This window comes from Pseudopipra pipra, chromosome 11 (assembly GCF_036250125.1).
Source record: "Pseudopipra pipra isolate bDixPip1 chromosome 11, bDixPip1.hap1, whole genome shotgun sequence".
NCBI classification, from domain to species: domain Eukaryota; kingdom Metazoa; phylum Chordata; class Aves; order Passeriformes; family Pipridae; genus Pseudopipra; species Pseudopipra pipra.
This window is the reverse complement of record NC_087559.1, coordinates 15,144,964-15,163,428: the sequence shown is the minus strand read 5'-3', so window position 1 is coordinate 15,163,428 and position 18,465 is coordinate 15,144,964. Positions and strand designations below refer to the sequence as shown.

General features: G+C 44.6%; 1 protein-coding gene across 1 annotated transcript; it reads right to left on the bottom strand.

Annotated features, from left to right (window-relative positions):
* Positions 1-478: 478 nt before the first annotated feature.
* On the bottom strand, positions 479-18,428 carry WDR82 (WD repeat domain 82). Its single transcript, XM_064667785.1, has 9 exons — positions 17,959-18,428; positions 13,005-13,102; positions 9,826-9,892; positions 9,531-9,630; positions 8,067-8,183; positions 7,161-7,316; positions 6,969-7,038; positions 4,414-4,556; positions 479-3,935 (listed from the first exon to the last, which is right to left on the bottom strand). Exons 1-9 carry the CDS (start codon positions 18,117-18,119, stop codon positions 3,906-3,908), a joined length of 942 nt encoding a protein of 313 aa, XP_064523855.1. The 5' UTR covers positions 18,120-18,428; the 3' UTR covers positions 479-3,905.
* Between the last annotated feature and the right edge of the window lie 37 nt (positions 18,429-18,465).

The following is an 18,465-nucleotide window of genomic DNA, read 5'->3' as shown; positions in this document are numbered from 1 at the left end:
CTCTCCGGCTTCACTTTCCCCTCACCCTCTTAAGTTTAACCTGACAATAATGCACATCGGGTTTGCCCATGTTAATGACATTGGCTGCTGTCCTCCCTTCAGCAGCTGTAACACTACATTTACATGCACTGACTGTAATGATCCAAGATTCCTGTTACTCAAATCCAACAAGTTATTTTTTCACCTTCGTGCTGAGAAAGGCTCAGCTCTTCCATCCAGACCACAGGTTGCTGCAAACACCCCTCTCCCTAGGGCACCATACCTCCAGAAGTAGCTGTCACAAGGCTGCTTCCCTATCCTGATACATTCCTAGGCTCTTTAAATGAGCAATTTATGTAAGGATAACTTCAGAGAACCAGAGTTTTTGACTTTACAAAACAAAGGGGCTTTTCAAACAATGGATGATTTTCCCAACCCCCCTCTAAGAAACCAGCAAGTTGTATCACACTGGACAAATGCAGAATTTACAGCACTCAAGTGATGTCTCTACAAAATATTTATTGGTCACAGCCACAACACCGAATTCTCCATGTATGTAGTATTTTGTGACAAAGCATAATTTGACTTTATGTACTTACACTCATCTGGGAGATACCATTGAGGAGTCCAACTCCCCATAGCAGCTCACGACCACAGAGACCAAGTTTCCAAAAGGCTCACCAGGTTCCCAGCCCCTGACCCAAAACCAAGGTGAAGTCTCTTAAAGTGCTAATACAGTCAAGAGGCATTGGAAAAGATATGCTGCTGTTTCCAAATTTGTCACTGAATCACTCCTGTGTTCCCCAGAGCAGGTGTTGGGACATTAACCAAGGACCTGAGCACTTCAATAAAAATCATAAAAATCTCTCAAGACTGACTTTGAGGATTACATGTGAAATCTCCCACAGGCAGACGTGCTCAGCCACCACCACTGCTTATTCAGAGGTGGGTTGTTGAGTCTCACTTCCCCCTTGTTTTGAAGAAAGGTCTTTATTTCATCCCAAAGAATAAGGAGGCATTCACCTTTTAAATGTCAAACTGGGAGGGGGAATGCTGTTTCCTGCTTGTCTTAGTTGGCCACTCCGTTAGACCTGGAAGGGCTGTTTTTCTTGAGGTCTATTTCTCATTAGCTGATAGCCCTGAGGGACACAGGAATTGCAGCCCTGAGACTCCTAGAGAAGCACACAGAAGCTGGAAGCTAAAAGCTTTATTCACCTTTCCTGTCTAACCATCTAGAAACACATTATCCTGAAGTTCCTTGACAATACTTGGCACATTTCCTATTTTTAAAGGCAGATGGAAAACACTCGGTGCTACATCAACAGAAACATCTCTGCCTGTGTGGGTGGAAATGGGTCCTGGGAAGGCTCAGCTGTAATCCTGAACTGAGCACTAGTGCTGTTGTCCACGAGCCTGTACATCCCTCTCTTCACTCCAGAAAGCCACTGAGTGCTCCTAAACCACTCCTCTGGTCCCCTTTTCCTTAAACATTTCATGCCACCACTCACTATCTTTCACAACATTGCAAGCAGAAGAGAGCTGAACAACAGGCTTTAAACAAGTGCTCAAACCACCTCAGCAAAGAACATTTGTAAAATAAAAGACTTTCAAAAGCTTCCTTGTGAAAAGGAACAAGGGATATGGCCAGAGGCTATCTGTTCACTTCCTCAGGCAACACACTTGATAAAATTCTCCAAGATCATTTACTACTGAACGCTGAAGTTTAACTGTTAAGATGCACTACAAACCCCAAATAGCTGCATATTACAAACCACTGCAAAATACCAACAAAGGTAAAACAGCACCACGCAGCCTGAAATGCATTACTACTGAGTTGGAGTGGCTGAAGCCTGAGACAACCATCTCCCTTTGCACTGGGCAGTTGCATTTATAGGCAGCAGAGGGACAGTATTGGAAGAGGGACAGCATGAACCTCTTGTCTGCACCTCCAGCAGCAGGCCTGTGTGGCAAGAGGGAAAGCATCCATCAGTTTGCCAGAAGACATCAAACTCACAGCACAGATCTGTGGTTAGAAATGCCTCCTGTGGCAGCATCAGCAGGGACAAGCCACAGCAGGGATCCAAGCCCCACGTTCTGAGCCTCCTGAGGGGCTGCTCCTGCCGCTGTCACAGGCTCTGCACACGCTGCTGTGAACAGAACCAGCAGTGCAGAAATGCTCAGTGCCCATCGCCAGCTCTTAGCACAGCATGGTTCCACTGACAAGGACAAAAGGCAAGAAAATGCAAAACACAAGCAGATTTACTTTTCCAGGAAGACATGATGTGAATGACAGACAGGGCCCCACAGCTGAAACAACGAACTTTGCTGTAACGGGGGAACGTGAGGACAACTGACCTAAGGAAAACACTGGAGCACAGTTCACAGCACGGACCAGCACTCCAGAGCAGAGAGAACACACCCATTACTGTCTGGCCACCTTGCCAGCATTTCATATTTATGAGCAGGGTGGCACATGTGACCAGGCAAGGAGAAGAACTGACTTCCCAAGCTGTGATCCAGCACATAAAACCAAGTGTGTTTGGAAAGGCAAGAATACAGTGAACACCACACTTTTGCCAAGCCTGTCCCAGACTGCTTGAGGATGCATTCCACCATTGCAGCATTTCAGGAAAAAGACACCGGAACCAACCTAAGACCAGCTTGCCAGCCTTTCTGTGCCACTCACCCACAAGCTCCTCTGAGGTAGGAGAGCAGGTTCCTCCCATCTCTTTGCAGAGACATTCCTTGGAGCAAGACCACAGCAAAGCAGGGTCAGCACAATCATGCCTAAGATTTTTAAAATTAATTTCTTGAAGACACCATCTGACAAAGGATGCATTGTTCTTGAGGGGCTACCACCAGAGACCTGCAGACCTGTAACAAACTGCATGATGGACTAACTGTATGTCAGTTTTACCAACAAAGGGATACGGGTCTAAGCCTGACGTGGGAAGAGTTTCACGGAGCATATTTACAAACCATGGGGTGAAAAACTGCATCAGTGAAGGTAAACAGCCTAGACACTCCACAATACTGGCCCACATCATATTCTTTTATATCTAAAAGTAAAAAAATATGGCCCATTCCCACTGCCCACCCACCCCACGATATTTACAAGTAAGATCAGCCAAGATGGTACATAAGGAAGATACACAGGCAGACTGTGCTTTCAGTCTCAGTTTGGTTTCTCCGTCTTCCTGCTGACAGACTCCTTTATTGCTTGGGACACTGGCTGGACCTCACTAGTGCTGTCTGTGCCTCCGGGATGCTGGCACAGCAAACAGCAGGGAGGCTTTGGCAACCTCTGGCAGCAGACAAAACCTGTACAGTTGCACTCTAAATCTCCAAAAAAGGATGACGAGATGTATCAGGTACATTCACAGTCACCCACGCTTCTGCTGCGTGTTCCACTGCAAGAGAATTCAGCATCTGCTGCTGAAGTTGAAAACTGTCAGTGTTCACATTTGGCACAGAAGAATTTGCATTTGTGGACTGCAGTGAAACCAGAGAGATCCCAGATGTTAAAAACATGCACTTATGGAAAGGAACTGCACGTTCCACCTTGGAACATCAATAGCCTTGTGCACTTACAGCAGGAAAACACACAATTACAGCTTTAAAAAAATCCCACAAACATTTTGTAAATAAAACAGACTTCACCGCCCTTAGAAATAATACTGTGTCAGTTCCAGCTTGGGCTGAAGCCGTGCTGGACACGGACTGGAAGGTTAAGAACATGTAGCATGCTGCTTCTGAACGTGTGGAGCAGTCCTCACAAAGGAATGCTGCAAACAAAGGTAAGACATGGAAAATATGCAGGAACAGGAACACAGCCTAGGAGACGTAGGCAATTCCAATGCTATGCTTGCAATGATGTGCTGCTGTTACAGTGTGGAAGTCATCCAACAGCAGCTGCAGCGGAGGAATTAGTCGTCAATAGTTGGCAACCAGAAGGCCTAAAGAGGAGGAAAAACATCTACTCAGAGCAGAACACAAATTTCTCCTACAACACACTGCAGAAGCTGATCATTGCTACTTTCTGCTAGGCAGAGACTACCAAAGAGGCAGTAACAGCCTCTCAGCAGTTTAAGGTTACAATCCTTCCTTTGGCTTGCACTGCACGTTCTCCAGAGCACGCCAGGCTTACACGAACTGAAAATACCAGCAGTGTGCAGGGATCTAAAGAACTCCTCCTTCTGTGTGCACACTCACTCACTGCTCTGCTCTCATGTGCATGTTCACACGCTGGCTGGCCAGGTGTGCTGCCCCACATATCTACCTGCCAGGTATGGCACAGTCAGGGTGTAACAGACAGGCCTGGCTCTCACCAAAGCCTGAGGCAATACCCAGCAGAGGCACTGAGCCTTCTCAGATTCATCTCCAGAAGGGTCAGCACCTCACGGAGTTCAGAGGAACGTAAAAGCATTTCCTTACCATATTGGAACATGCGCTGGCGAAAGTCATGAATTTTGGATTGAACTGCAGACAGGTTATGGGACCTGTGTGTTTCCCATCCAGGACAGCCACCTTCATCCCACTTTCTCCATTCCAAACATGGATCTTCCCATCCTCTGAGCCTGCAGGCAGGAGTGGAAAACAAGGTATGCAAGATACACTGGAGAGGTCAGCAGAGAAAAAGAGGAACATAACCTTTCCTGTCAGAACTGTAGAACAGGCAGGTCTCGACTTCACAGCCTAACTTTAAGAGTTCTCAAAGGGCACTTACAAAACGTCTCTAAAGTTTACACACCTGCACCCAGACAGCAGGTTTGTACCTTTGTACTGCAGAGACTCAACTACACAAACAGGGTGCAACACTATTCAGGCAAAGATGTTAACAACTACTGTCACCCAGGAGAAAAGGAGAGCTGACACCCTCCAGCCATGAGGAGAGACCCTGGCCAACCTGCACCAACACGAGAGAGGCCAAGCACTGGGGAAAGAGTCATTGTTCACACAAGTTCTCAGTTCAGACACAGATAAATATTTCACTTGGTGAGCAGAGATTCAAACCAAAGCTTTACCATGGGAGGCACTAGATTTCAATGCACTATGCCAAATATCAGAAGCTTCCCCGGAGATGTCAACTCTCCACATGGCTACAACAGAACAGGTTTTGCACTTTAAAATGGCATTTTTCAGACTCTGAGGCTGAGAACTTTAAATTTTTATAATTCTGTTCTGCTTTAGTCTCATTTTAAATACAATTCCTAACAAAAATGCAAGGAATTTTCTTCCGCTTCTGTATTTATGGCTATAACCTTTCAGGACGGAAAAATTAAGAAGCAAAAGTTGCAACTTAACCATATGTAAAAACCGAACAGAAGTAAGTGGTTTAGAACTACTTGTACTACAACTTTCATGTGGAAGGTCACAACAGGAAGGTAAATATGTGCAATAAAGTGCTCTCCAGAGACAGACTAAACAAAGAGCCCCACCCCTCTTCTCTGCAATCAGGAAGTTCTCAGCCAGAACCCAAGAAAAGCAGCTTTGCCAAGACCATCACTGTCCTAGTTAGGACAGCTGAGACCAGTTCATCATGGTATGGGTGTAACCCAAAACTGTGTATTCTATAGCCTTCCATGCCATTTCCCAGAAACTGCTGTCAATAGACTATTCGCACCCTCTGCCCATAGAGCCTGACTCCTCAGGCTATAAACTAGGTGTTAAGAGGCCTGTGAGATAGGAGGATGCTCTTGTCCTCACACCCTTTGTGGAACTCCCCGCCCTGAGGGAAGTACTGAGCATTCCTGCCTGAACTGGAGGATATATAATCTTGGAGTCTTGGAACATTTTTAACCACTCGTGGGATCCAGAGGAAGACTCCAACAGCTCTTCCCCCAGCATCTCACTGCAATCACCACTTTTGACCAGACTGCAACAGCTCTCCCACCAGCAGGTTCTTCCCCTCTCCCTTTACTTTGGACTCAAGCGGGGCCCAAGGAACACCACTTTGTTCATGCCCCAGGGAACTGGGTTATACATTTGGGTTTTGTGGGTTAAGACCAATTGTTTGTTTGTATGATTGTACTTACTGTATTATTTTAATAAATTGTTATTCTGACTTATAATCTCTCCTTTGAGTTGAGTTCATTTCCCCTGCTGGTTAACTCTTAAACCAGCACAGTCGCTCATCCAGAAAAAATGAGGATCCAGATACCAATTACCAGGAAGTTAAACATATTTGGTACCAGCCAAATAAACAGGAACAAAAAGAAAAAGTGCTGGGAGGGGCAGCACCACACAGACTCGTCTGACTTGTGTCCACAGGCAGCAGAGTGACTGAAGTGCTTATCTTGAGATGCCCAACCTGCAGCACCAGGCTGTACAGGAGTTCAAACTGCCTTTTGCCATCTGCTTCCCTCAGGAGTCCATCCCACAGAGGGTGAGAAAAAGGACCTGGGCCAAGGGAATCACATGCTGAGAGCCATCAGGCTGATGACTACAACCTCTATTAAGGGATAAGCAGAGCTTGTTCCAGAGACATGGGGGTTTACAAGAGCCACATGAACAAAATGCAGCTGCCCCAGCATGTCACCAGTGCAGGAACATCCTCAGAGGTGCACAAACACACCAGGCTACAAGACCAACTGCCAAGCACAGACAGGTGCCTTGGTCATAAGCAATGGGAGACAGGCCCCAACACAGCCCCAACATGCTTTGAGGTGGCCCATGAGAGCACCCTAGCCACTGGGTGAGAAACACTGATATAATCTATGTGACAGGTCTTCCCACATTACAACACTTTGCTGGTTCCTTCTCTATATTGTAACAACACTCAAAGGAAAAAAGAAAAGTCTTCATGCAGGCTTGTTTACATTTCAGTCTAGACAACGCTGAGTAATCTAACAGAACACTGTCAGTGCAAAGAAAGCTTACAGCTGCATTGTATTATTTAAATACATTCTGCTTCCCAACAGACACAGCTTTAGTCCTACATAACACACCTAATTTCAGAGCACTGGAATTCTTTCCAAGAATTATCTTACCTATCATGATGAACTGAGAGTCTGGTGTGAATGATGCCTCCAGCGTGACAGCCTTACTATTGTTATAACCCTATGGCACAAAACAGAACACATAGTAGAGAGTGTGTCCACAGCAATCTCACAACCAAAGGGCACCTGCTCCCCCAAAACTAACACCAAGTTCCAAGCAAGGATCAGAGGCAGCAGGCTCACCCCAAACGTGTGCAGGACAGCCCCTTTGAAGGCATCGATGAGCCGGATGAACCCGCCGTTGGTCGATATGAGGATGAGTTTCCCGTCATTGCTGAACTTCAGGCCTGTCCACTCACACGTCCGCTCATACTGCATCTTAAACGTGGCAAATGGCCCCTGCAGAGAGAGAAATGGGAAACAGGATGCAGACTCTTTATGCATTGCTGCTAACAAGAGTCTGTTTTTAACCTTAGCTGAGGAAAAATAAGATTTTTTTTTAAAGGGAAATCCTTAGCCCTAAGATACCAAGAGTGTCATGGCAAACGTGTCACTGCACGTGCACGTTTCAACATATGAATCCACAGCTTCCAAAACAAAAAAGACCCAAAGTGAGGGGTTTCAATCCAATAGTTTCATACTATACCACATTCGACAGAAGAAATTAATTTAAGATAGGATGAAGTTTTGAAACAATGCTGCTAAATGAAGTTAAGAGTTTGAGCCAGTGTAACTGTCATATGATTTTTGGAAACCATGGAAATCACTACGCTTAGTGTTTAGTTCAGCTGTCCATCCAATTATAGTTTCCTTTGAAATTTCCATCCTTTCTGACAGTCCTGGCTCCATTTTTGCCAGTCTTCTTCCAGAATCAGCAGCAAGAAAAAAAAACAAACCCAAAACTCCCCAACAAAAAGCCGAAATGGGGGTTTGGAACAGGTTAAAGTGTTAGCAGAACACTGGTTCAAGAGTGTACTTCAGGATTTGGTGACAGCACGGATCTCTTTCTGTCTGTGATGTGTGTGCTTACTGAGAACTCCCTGGATGCCAAGGAGGCACCCCAGACAGTAAGCTGGAGCACAGAAATCCAGCCTCTGAGCACTGAGTTTAGACTATTTCTTGCAAGTTAAAAACTCTAAGGTAGATCACCTTGTCAAAAGAACGGAGGTCATAGAGCTTCACCATTTCAGAATTGACTCCAGCAGCAAAAATCAACCCTTCTGGGTCAAAAGAACACACAGGCTTCCCCTGGAGATGCATTAAGCCCTAGAAAATAGAAATAGTCAACATTATTTTGCAAAACTGATGCTCGCTTTTCTACCATCACATTTGAGCCCACTGTGAGCAGGACAGCAGATGGGGGTGGAACAACAACATTTCAATTGTAAATACTGAGGTTTTACAAAGGTTCAGAACTCAGTGAGCAAGCCAATGCTCAGGGCCTGGTGAGTGGGCCAGCTCTGGTTTCCTGGGAATGTTCCAGGCAATGTGGCTGCCATCTCATGGGCCAACTGAAAACTACAAGTAACACTTCCTCAACCTGTTTCCCAAACTTGGTTGGATGCAGAGTCCCGTTACAAGTCCTAGTTTTACCATTCTTACAACTTCAAGCATTAGGATAAATCACAGAACCGCTGCTGAATTTACAACCCCATCTCATCTGCAGCAACTCAGAGACTGAGATTCATCCCAAGGGAAACTTACAGACTGGCATTAAAGGCACACTTCCATAGAAGGGCAAAATAAAGACTTCTTGTCAGAAAAAGCTGTTTTAAGACAGAACCACTTAGCAAGAAATGCAACTTTGTCTTCCTTTTGCATTTACAGATACATCATCTGGAATAAGCAAACAGCCCTTTCTCATAAGCAAAATAGTCCAAATGAGATGGGAAAATATAAGAGCACAATACTATGTGTCCAGATATAGGGACAAAACAGCTCACCACCACTAAAGGTGGAGATTATACTCCCAGTCTTTCATTCCTGCCACTGCTGCCAGCTCTGGTACTTTTCTCAGCCCACACAAGCCTGCTTCCACTAAAAAAAGTGAAGTATTCCAGCAGAATAAATAAAAACAAACAGGGTTCTGCCTTGCCAGAAAGTTAAATCTGCTTACAAACGGTTCTGATGAACCACAGAGGTGATGCAAGGCGATGGCAGGACCATATGGCTGCCGTGTTACTTTAGATCATCAGTTTCTTCATCAAATTTAATTGCATCAAGGCACCAATTTTAGACACACACTACAAACACTCAGATAAGATGCATTTCCAGCCCAGGAGGGATGCCAGCTAAGAGAGTAGCAGCCTGATGAACAAGCTGATGACACCCAGCCCTTCTCTTGTTTCATCAGCTGTGGGTGTTCTTTCTTGCCCTCCGCAGTGCCACTCCAGCAGAGACACAGGTGAGAGCGGGTGGTGTCACACAATGTGACACACAAACTGCACAGAGAGTCCTCATCCAGGCTGCTTCAGCATTCCAGGAAGGGGCCAACACTAAATCAGCAGCACATGCTTCTGGCAGTACTTTTGCTTTGTAACACACACACATATCCATTTTTCATGCTTCTAAGTGAAAATGCAACACTCTGTGAGCATGAATTTTGTAATCTACCTGGCAGTTGGGAGAGCGGAGATCCCAAAGTCGAATAGTTTTATCGAGGGATCCAGAAATAAAAGTATCATCCACTGGAGACATTGAAAGAGCAACCACTCTGCAAACAGAAGCCCACATGCATCAGAGATACATAAAAGAAGTGAATAGAGCAACACCCACCCCAACAGCTGTGCACAACCTCATAATTGCCAAGAACAAAGCGAAAAACAGTGTGAACCAAGTGTAACAGAACTCAGGCTCGTTACAATTGTTGTTTCAATTTCTGCTGTCCTGTCTCCAGGCCACATCTTACCTTTTTGTGTGCCCTGGGAAATACCGAATGTATTTGTTGTCATGCAGGGAGAGGTATCGGATTGTATCTGAAAACATAAACAAACCATAAGCTTTATTATACCATGAACCCAACAGTATCTAAAAGTTACTGATCACACAGTAACTCGCTCCCCAAAGCGGCAGCAATCTCACCAAAGTGGGTAAGTCTGGTCATTTGATTTCAAGTCACCCTTTCAAAAAGAATCAAATTAGAAAGACATAAAGCAACTCGGTTCTTCTCAAAGCAGAAGTGAAAATCAGGCAACAGGAAAAGGTACTTCCCAGAGTCTGAAGTCACATTACATCTTAAAGACAACGTGTCATGTGATTTATGCAAGATAATTTCAAAGGCACTAAAATTTAAGTACCAGCAGGTTTTATTTCATCATTCTCACAAAATGAAGAATATCAAATTTACGAAGGTGATGCTACTGCTTTTTATTGCTTTGCAGCACAAATCTTGCTGTATTTCCTGCACAGAAATTCAGTAAACAAATCTCCAACTAAGCAGTACATACAGGAAATGTGCAAATTCTGCCATTCGGCTAAAGATAAAAACATGAATTTGAAAGCCAGGACAAGACCATTAAAAATTAGCAAATCTCTCTGATTTTTGTTTAATCTGACAATGAACAGCCTCACACTTTCCCTGCACTTAGAGCAGTTAAGCTTTAAGAAGAGGACAGAGGAGTAATCTAAAGCTTAGTCCACATAAAGCAACATTAAAAATAAATGGAATAAATAAGAGCAGCACCACAACATTTCTCAAGTGCCAATTTTATCCTGAGTACAGATTAATATACCAAGAGTGGCCAACACTTTTGGAAGATGCTGTTGAGACTTTCTTTCAAAATTACAAGAAATCCTTGTAAGAGGAAACCATTACTAAAGCACATAAGCCACTTTTTAATCTTTATCTGCAGACTCTGTAGTGCTGGAACAAGTCCTGGTGAGGCTCCAAAGAGAAACTGAGGGAAAAGGGCATTTTTACTTTTGACTCGGAAGAATGAGAGCCAAGAGGAGGCAACAAGCACTGGGTGTTTTAACACTCAGAAGGTCTACAGTGTTCAGGGTGTTTTGAAAGGCTCATTCAGAAAAAATTTGTATCTGTGATAAAATTATCGAGTTCCCATTTTTGCCTAAGATTTCTCACCGAGCTGAGACACCACCCTCCAGCATTTGACCAGAAAACTGAACAGCACATTGCCAACTGAACAAGCTGGAAATGTGCTGCTGGTGACACACCACTCTGAAAGGCTCTAAGTGACCTGAGGTGATTATCCAAAACATAAATCCCCACTGCCGGTGTCGCATCCCATCCTGGGAACACACTTCAGACGTTCTGTTAAGACACATCATTTCCTGCAAGAACTGTTGTTACCTGATTTCCCAAGTATCCGTGCAGAATCCCATCTTCTTTGCTAAAGAGGAAGCACTGTGGAACTGTGCTCCCTTGGGATCCTGGTTGCTGGCAGTGCTCTGTCCCAGGCAAGGCAGTGGCCTGTACAGTTATCTCCTGTACCGGGTGGTATCATAGACCCTCAAACTGTACAAACTACTACCTCAGCCTGGCATCAGGCAAGAGGAACTAGGTCCAGGGATCTTCAGGAAATCTTCATAAGTACATTGGTAGCAACTCCAACAGAGAAAATGCTTGGAAACAACACCAGCATTCCTATAGCATGTTTCTGAGTTATTTTTACCTCCTGACACCTGCATAATGGGTTAAATACAATGCACCTTGCCCAAGACCACATTTAGCAGGGACTAGAGAGTATCTGGACTCCTACAGTCAGTTTTATTAGGCTTACAGATCATAACAGCAACAAATATTCTCACATTCTATGGGTCTTTTTTCTTCTAATTAAGTATTTATCAAAATGCTAGCCTGCAGGATGAAGACTCTTTAATCTTAAGGCTTACCAGTGTTTATAAACAAAATCTCACAATTCAAAATGGCATTAAAAATGCTTCATTAAATTGTTAGTTATTAATTATTGTAAATTAAACAACAGGCAAGTAAAAAAATGTGACAAAGTAACAATATAATCAAAAAATTAAATAGGCTCTGAAACAGACTAAAAAGGCAATGCTTCCTGTCACACTCTTAATCCTTTTACACCATTAAATCCAATTCCATTGAAGACTTCCTTGTTCCTCTGGTTTCAGGCCTTAACCTGACTTCCTAACTCTTAACTTCCACCTGCTCTAAATTCACAGTCTATGAAATTCCTTTAGTAATCCAGCATACATCACAAGGCACCAGCAGATCTACTGTCAAGCTCCATCTCTGCAAAGGAAAAACCCAACAAAAACCTCTATTCCAGAAATGATTATGAGTTTACAAATATAATGTTAAAACCCATTTATAAAGTGCTGTGCTAAGAGACTTGTTCACTGCAAAACTCTCAGACACTGACTATAGCAAACAAAACTGAAACACATTTTGAAATAAACATGAGCTGTTTCCAACCTCAGGAAGCATTAAGGTACATATCTGTGCCAGTTGTTACATTTGAATTTTAAATCAAACTCAATTAATAGAGAGCCTGTCACAAAGATCTAGAAGCCCTTCAGTGTCAGTGATTTAGAGTGTAGCTATCACAGACACTGTGCAGAGAAACAGCATAAAAATGGGTCTTCTGTCTAGTACATGGACAGAAACAGGCGATGAGAAGCAAAGCTCATCTCTGAAGAGCTCTGTGACCTCCTCCAGGCTTGGCTGGTGACCTGCTGAGTTACTTGAACCTCCCGCCCTGCCCTCCTGTGCAGCTGAGTTGTGTGTGTACCAGACAGAGCTATGGCATTCAGTCCACCTGCTCCTTCCACCTCATTCACATGTAGGAAGTTAAGGTGCAGAGGCTGACTGACAGCACTGGTACCAAAACCCAAGTGGACAGCAGAACTAAGAACCCAACTTTTATTTCACTAACAATGTTCAATCCCTTAGTTATTGCAGCAAAGAACAAATCTCACATCAGCATGCTCGAGGGACTATCACCAAGTTGTGCATTAGTGTTGGACAGTAATTCCTCTGTCTCTGGCAGAGTGCTCGCCACTGCAGGAGTTGCTGTAACTTTTTCCCAGATCTTCAGAGCTAATTATCCAGACATGTAGTGCAAAGAGATTCAATATGCTCCACTCCAGTGGCTCACTTACCATCTATTTTGTTGGAGCTGTACACGACAGTGTTGGCAGCATGTGTGTACCTGATGAGATCCACTCCATACTTCTTACTGTACAACGTTCTCTTTGGTCTGTCAGGAGGAAGTAGAAATAATTGCACTCACTGCAACAAAAAGCTCAAAACGAAACTCACACTAACAAGGCCTCTCTCCATTCAGGTATTACATCATGGTTTCAAGCAGTCCGATGTTTTTATACGAAGAAAGAAAAGCTTTTGTATTTGATTTGCAAAAAAGGACCTCGATGTTTCTCCACAACCAACCCTAGGCTTGAGGAGTTCCCTGTAACACCTGCAAAATGCACTTGTCTCCTCCAAAAATTCCTTTTCCCATGATGTCTACAGCAAAAAGAAAAGGAGAAGCTAACATAACAAGCACAGCAAGCAGCACTGCCTCACTGTGCCCTTGCCCATCCATATCTCCAATTCATCTGCTGCTTATTTTAGATTGAGAATAGTTTGTCTTTTTTGTCTCTGTTACTTCAGAACCTAGTACAAGGTGTCTCATTCCTGTGGTATTAACCTAAACATGCATATATACCAATAATCTATAAAAGACATGGTAACACAGGAACTTTTCCAAAGGACTGCAGAATTATATTTGAATCCAGTCTTAAAGCATGAAACTCAAACATTTTACAACAGAATGAAAGACATTCTAGTGAGAGTGGATACAACCTACAGAACTGGATTTCTAGGGGGCTGGTAAGCAGGTGATGCACTGCACTACTAGAAATTTAAAGTGCAGAGTAAATCTAGAAGCAGCTGGAGGATCTCAGAGCAGCAGTGCCTGTCTGAGCAGCACAAGGTCTCTACCACCCTCCTTCCCCTTTCACCCTCAACTGAGGTAGCACAGAGGTTTTTGGGCAGCCAACCAATGAGGGTACTGATCAACATCAGAAATATCACCTCTTCTGGGAGTTATTTTTAATCCAGAAATTCGTAACTCTGCTTACTACATGGGCCCACAAAGTATTTTACCAACACAAGCAAAGAGGACAACACGAGAATGGAAACAAACAGCAGGAGCGGTCGAAACCAATACTGCTGCCAAGGGAAAGGTTTATCAGACTACACCCTCAGACAAGGCATTTCTAATATGCTGGACTTTTTCCTTCTTTTCATTCACCTCAGACTGACACACCCAAACAAGAGCACAAGTGGGACACTTTTCATATCAGAAGGAAAACAGACATTCATTCTTACAGATTAATTCTAAACAGCAGAAGCCAAGGGGCTTTACCTTCAAAGAACTGGCTGGGGACAAGCTTCCACTAAGTAGAATGCAATATAGAAAGTGTAATGAAAACCCACACACCACCTGTACCACAGACCAAATCTCAACTGATTCTTCCCCAGTTACTGCAGTAGATTTTCAAATCAATTTTCAGATGCAAACACACTACACACTGAAATCAACACGCCAAATTTAAATTTTGACACTCCATAACATTATGCCTGACACAGTTCCCCATACTGCCTTCTGCAGTTACCTCACTTAGGCTGCCACCTGGGTAACCATTGGTCACCTCACCTATGACCAAATTGGGGAAAAAAACCCCAACAACAAACTAACAATGGCAAAAAAAGCCAATCTCAAAACATTAAGACTCTCGTAATTTGGCTCATCCTTTTCTATTACAAATTTAAAGCTTAGAAGCGGCTCCATTCAGAATCAGTGAATACACACAGGGACAACAAGGATCAACAGATGGGCAAAAGCATATTTACCAAAAAGAAGGGAAAAAGGACTTCTGTGCTTTAGGAAAGGTGAAGTTTTCACATAAGCTGAGACAAGCAGAAGTGTGTCACTGCACACACCAACCACCTGTTGCCAATCCACTATTTTAAACACAAACAAGGAAACTGAGTATTTTCTTAATCAAATCACAATCACTAAACATAATTCCAAGGTCGAGGTTAATGTACCCAGCCCACCTGCAAACTAAGCAGTATTGCCAAAGAAAAATAATTTACAATAATCTCAGTCAAATCTGCTACAAAGATGAAACAGAACACAGGTGAGGTTTGTAATATCATCTGTGCCTTGGTCTGAATCACTGCTGCCATGGGTAAAACATCCTCCACAACCAGGATCATGGATATGCCAAGCAAACACCACAGCCAAGCAGGAGCCAGATCCATCACTTTATTTGCATAAATAATACACAATTGATATACAAGCTTAAATTAAAATACAAGCTAAACCTTTGCTAGAGCACCATCTATCAAATCAGGGTGATGTATGTGCAGCCAGGCTGTTTCCCAGCCTCAGGGACTGCTGTACATCACAACATACAACTGCCCTACAAGTTTTCAGAGTCCCTCCTTAGGCCCAAACGCACACAGGTGAGCATCTTGCAGGGATGGGCTAAAAAAATAGTAACAACAATTTAGCTGTTTTCACATTTTGAAATAGAAGTGGTGTCTCGGGACCAAAATTATTGGATGCTCATGAATAAGCGGTTGCTTTAGCCCAGGACATACATGATAAGGAGATAATCTTGTCCTGTCAGCCCTTGGCTACAAAGCACCATTTCAACTGCCCTGTCAGAAAGTGAAGTTCACAGAGATGAGGTTGGTCATATTCTCATAGAGCTGTACAGCCCATTTTAGCACTGCAAAACAAAGCAAACCAGGTGAGGCCGTACCTAAAGTATAACCAAACAGCTGCATTTTAATTCTCTCAGCAGAATTACTCATTAATGGGGAACCACAAATTTCTCACTTTTACATGGAAAAAGGTGTTAACTTTCAGGCCATTCGATGAAGCAAGGTATCCTGCACTGAAACCCAGCAAGCAGGACATTTCATGTCCTCCTGGCCGTTATATCCATCAGCAATGACATACACAAGCAGGTGAGAGTTCTGGGCCCTGGAAATGGTGATTTGTAAGAGGAAATATAAACTGTAGGCCTGAAACTGCCACACCAACAATCGTTCACAAATTTGAAGTTTCATCTTCATATGAATCTCCGGTGACAAAGTAATTCACAGCTAAACCTTTCCAGGTGAGAGAAGAAGCATGTCCTGCATCCCTGGGTACCTCTAAAAATTCCAGCTACACTTTTAACTCAATTGATAGCACATGAGAAACTTTCAAATTAATTTTTATAGTTTTATAACACTGGAGAACTGCATCCTGGCACAGGGGCTACCTTGATGATACTACTTTCATTGCCTTGCAGCAGATGACCATCGATCTACATTTAACTTAATTAAAGCAAACCCTCTGACTATAAAACACACATCAGGACTAGATGTAGATCAGAATGAAAGGACCAAATGCCTCCTAACCCATCAAACTATGCTTTACACGTTTGGAAGGGGAAGAGCAATCAATACCATCTGCATTAACATCACTCAGCCCTGCCACTATTGTATATCATTAGGATCTAGGATACAATCCATGGCAGGCTCCACATGTATAGAGTTACCTGTTCTTACATAAATAAAAATTAAATAATTTCACAGAAGACTTCACTCTATCAGGTGGGCAACGCCAACAACTTTAATGTGTAAAGTAAGCAAAATAAGTCTAAAATAACATAAGTGGCCAATAAAATTAAGAGAATCTGCAGAATGCAATCTTTCATCCCTGCAAGTATGATGTCTTGGTCTGCTTAGAAAAGTAGGAGGATTGGGAACACATGGGTCACTAGAAAATATACACAGGACTGACACATCTACATCCTGATACTCCCAAGCCATTTCTTCTTCGTTCCTGCCTTACCCTGTCCTTTTTATACCCTCTTCTACAATACACATACTTGTTTTCCTTTCGTTTTCTGTGTGGATGTGATGCTCCCTCACCTTGACTTTACAAAAAAAAACCCCAAAAAAATCACCTCAGAACTACATTTCTACACCAGGAAGCAAACACAAGTTAAAACTTCAAATTTAAAAGAATTTAAAGCAGCCAGACCCACACCTGTGACAACTGAGGAATAATTTAATGGAGTAATGACACCATTTGGCTCAATTTGTTCCAACTCTCACAGAATACAAATGCCCTCAGTGTACCTTCCAAGCCATCAACTGCAGCGTCACCATCTGCAGGTTTCCATCCTCTGAACAGGAGCACAAGATCCCAAATGCCCTGCAAATTTCTGAGGGTTTACCCAAAAAACGGGACAAGCATCATGTGATCAATGAAGTGAGAAACACACCCCTTAACTCATTGCTTTTACGCAACAAAAGGCAATAAATCCTTGACTGATTAAATGTAAACTAAGACAAGGTTTGAAGGCACGTGTAAATCACACGTATTTTTACTGTGCTTTACAGGTAAGAACCCGACCAGAGAAAAGGATTTAAAGCACGAAGGACCACTCTACCTTCGACATTCCCAAGCACCACGTGGGAAGTAGGTTTTAAGGAAAAACACCATCAGGTTTTTTAGAAGTTACAGCAACACACATATCCAAGAAGTTGCACTCGAATGAGGTAGTTTAAAGCACCACAGCTGTACATTGCTCACAGCCATCGTTTCTCTTTTAATTAGCGACACTGAAGCGCAGAGACACTCGAAAAGTCAGTTTCGTATCTGCAACAATCCCGAGGCCTGGAAACATGGCCAGACTCAGCCCCCTAAGCTTGAATTTAGCCCTCGCAGAAGCGAACCCTCTCTCATACTTGGCAAATTACCACCGCTGCCTCCTATCTAGCGAGATAACAAGCGCGGACACCCGCGGTGCAGACAAAACCACGCTGCTCCTATTTCTGCCGTTGGGATTCTGTCACGAACCTACGCTAAAAAACCGAGAGAAGTCCAAGCTGAAGCTAAAACTAAAGTTCATCTGCTAGACCTGCGGGGCCGGGCACAGCTTGTCCCCCAAGGCCACACGGGCAGCCCCGCCGGCCCCGGGCACTGCTCCAGCCCCAGCCCGAAGGCTGCACCCCCCGCCCCCGGCCGGGCCCGGCACTCACTTGCCCTCCTGGCAGTCGTAGAGCACGATGGAGTCATCGTCGCTGCTGGAGATGACGGTCTCGCCGTTGGGGCTGAAGTCGAAGCAGTTGATCTTGTCCGAGTTCTCGCGGAAGACCTTGGCCACGCGGAAGCTCCGCAGCACGTTGTCCGTCAGCTTCATCCCGGCCGCCGGGCCGCGCCGCGCCGAGGGCGGCGGCGCTCAGGGAAGAGCCGGGCGGGGCGCCGGGGCGGCGGCGGGGGCGCGCGGGCCGGGCTGGGCCCGGCGGGGCGGTGAGAGGCGGCAGGGGGGCAACGAGGGGCGGCGGGAGGCAGCGAGAGGCCGTGAGGGACGGCGGGGAGCGGCGGGGGGCCGTGAGGGGCGGCGAGAGGCCGTGAGGGGCGGCGGGCGCGGCACGCTCAGGCCGCGGAGAGGCGGCTCCTCCTCATTGTGTCCGCCATCTTGCGGCTCCGGCGGGGCCGCGCGGGGCACGCCGGGAACGGGGAGGGGCGGGGGAGCGCGCGCGGGG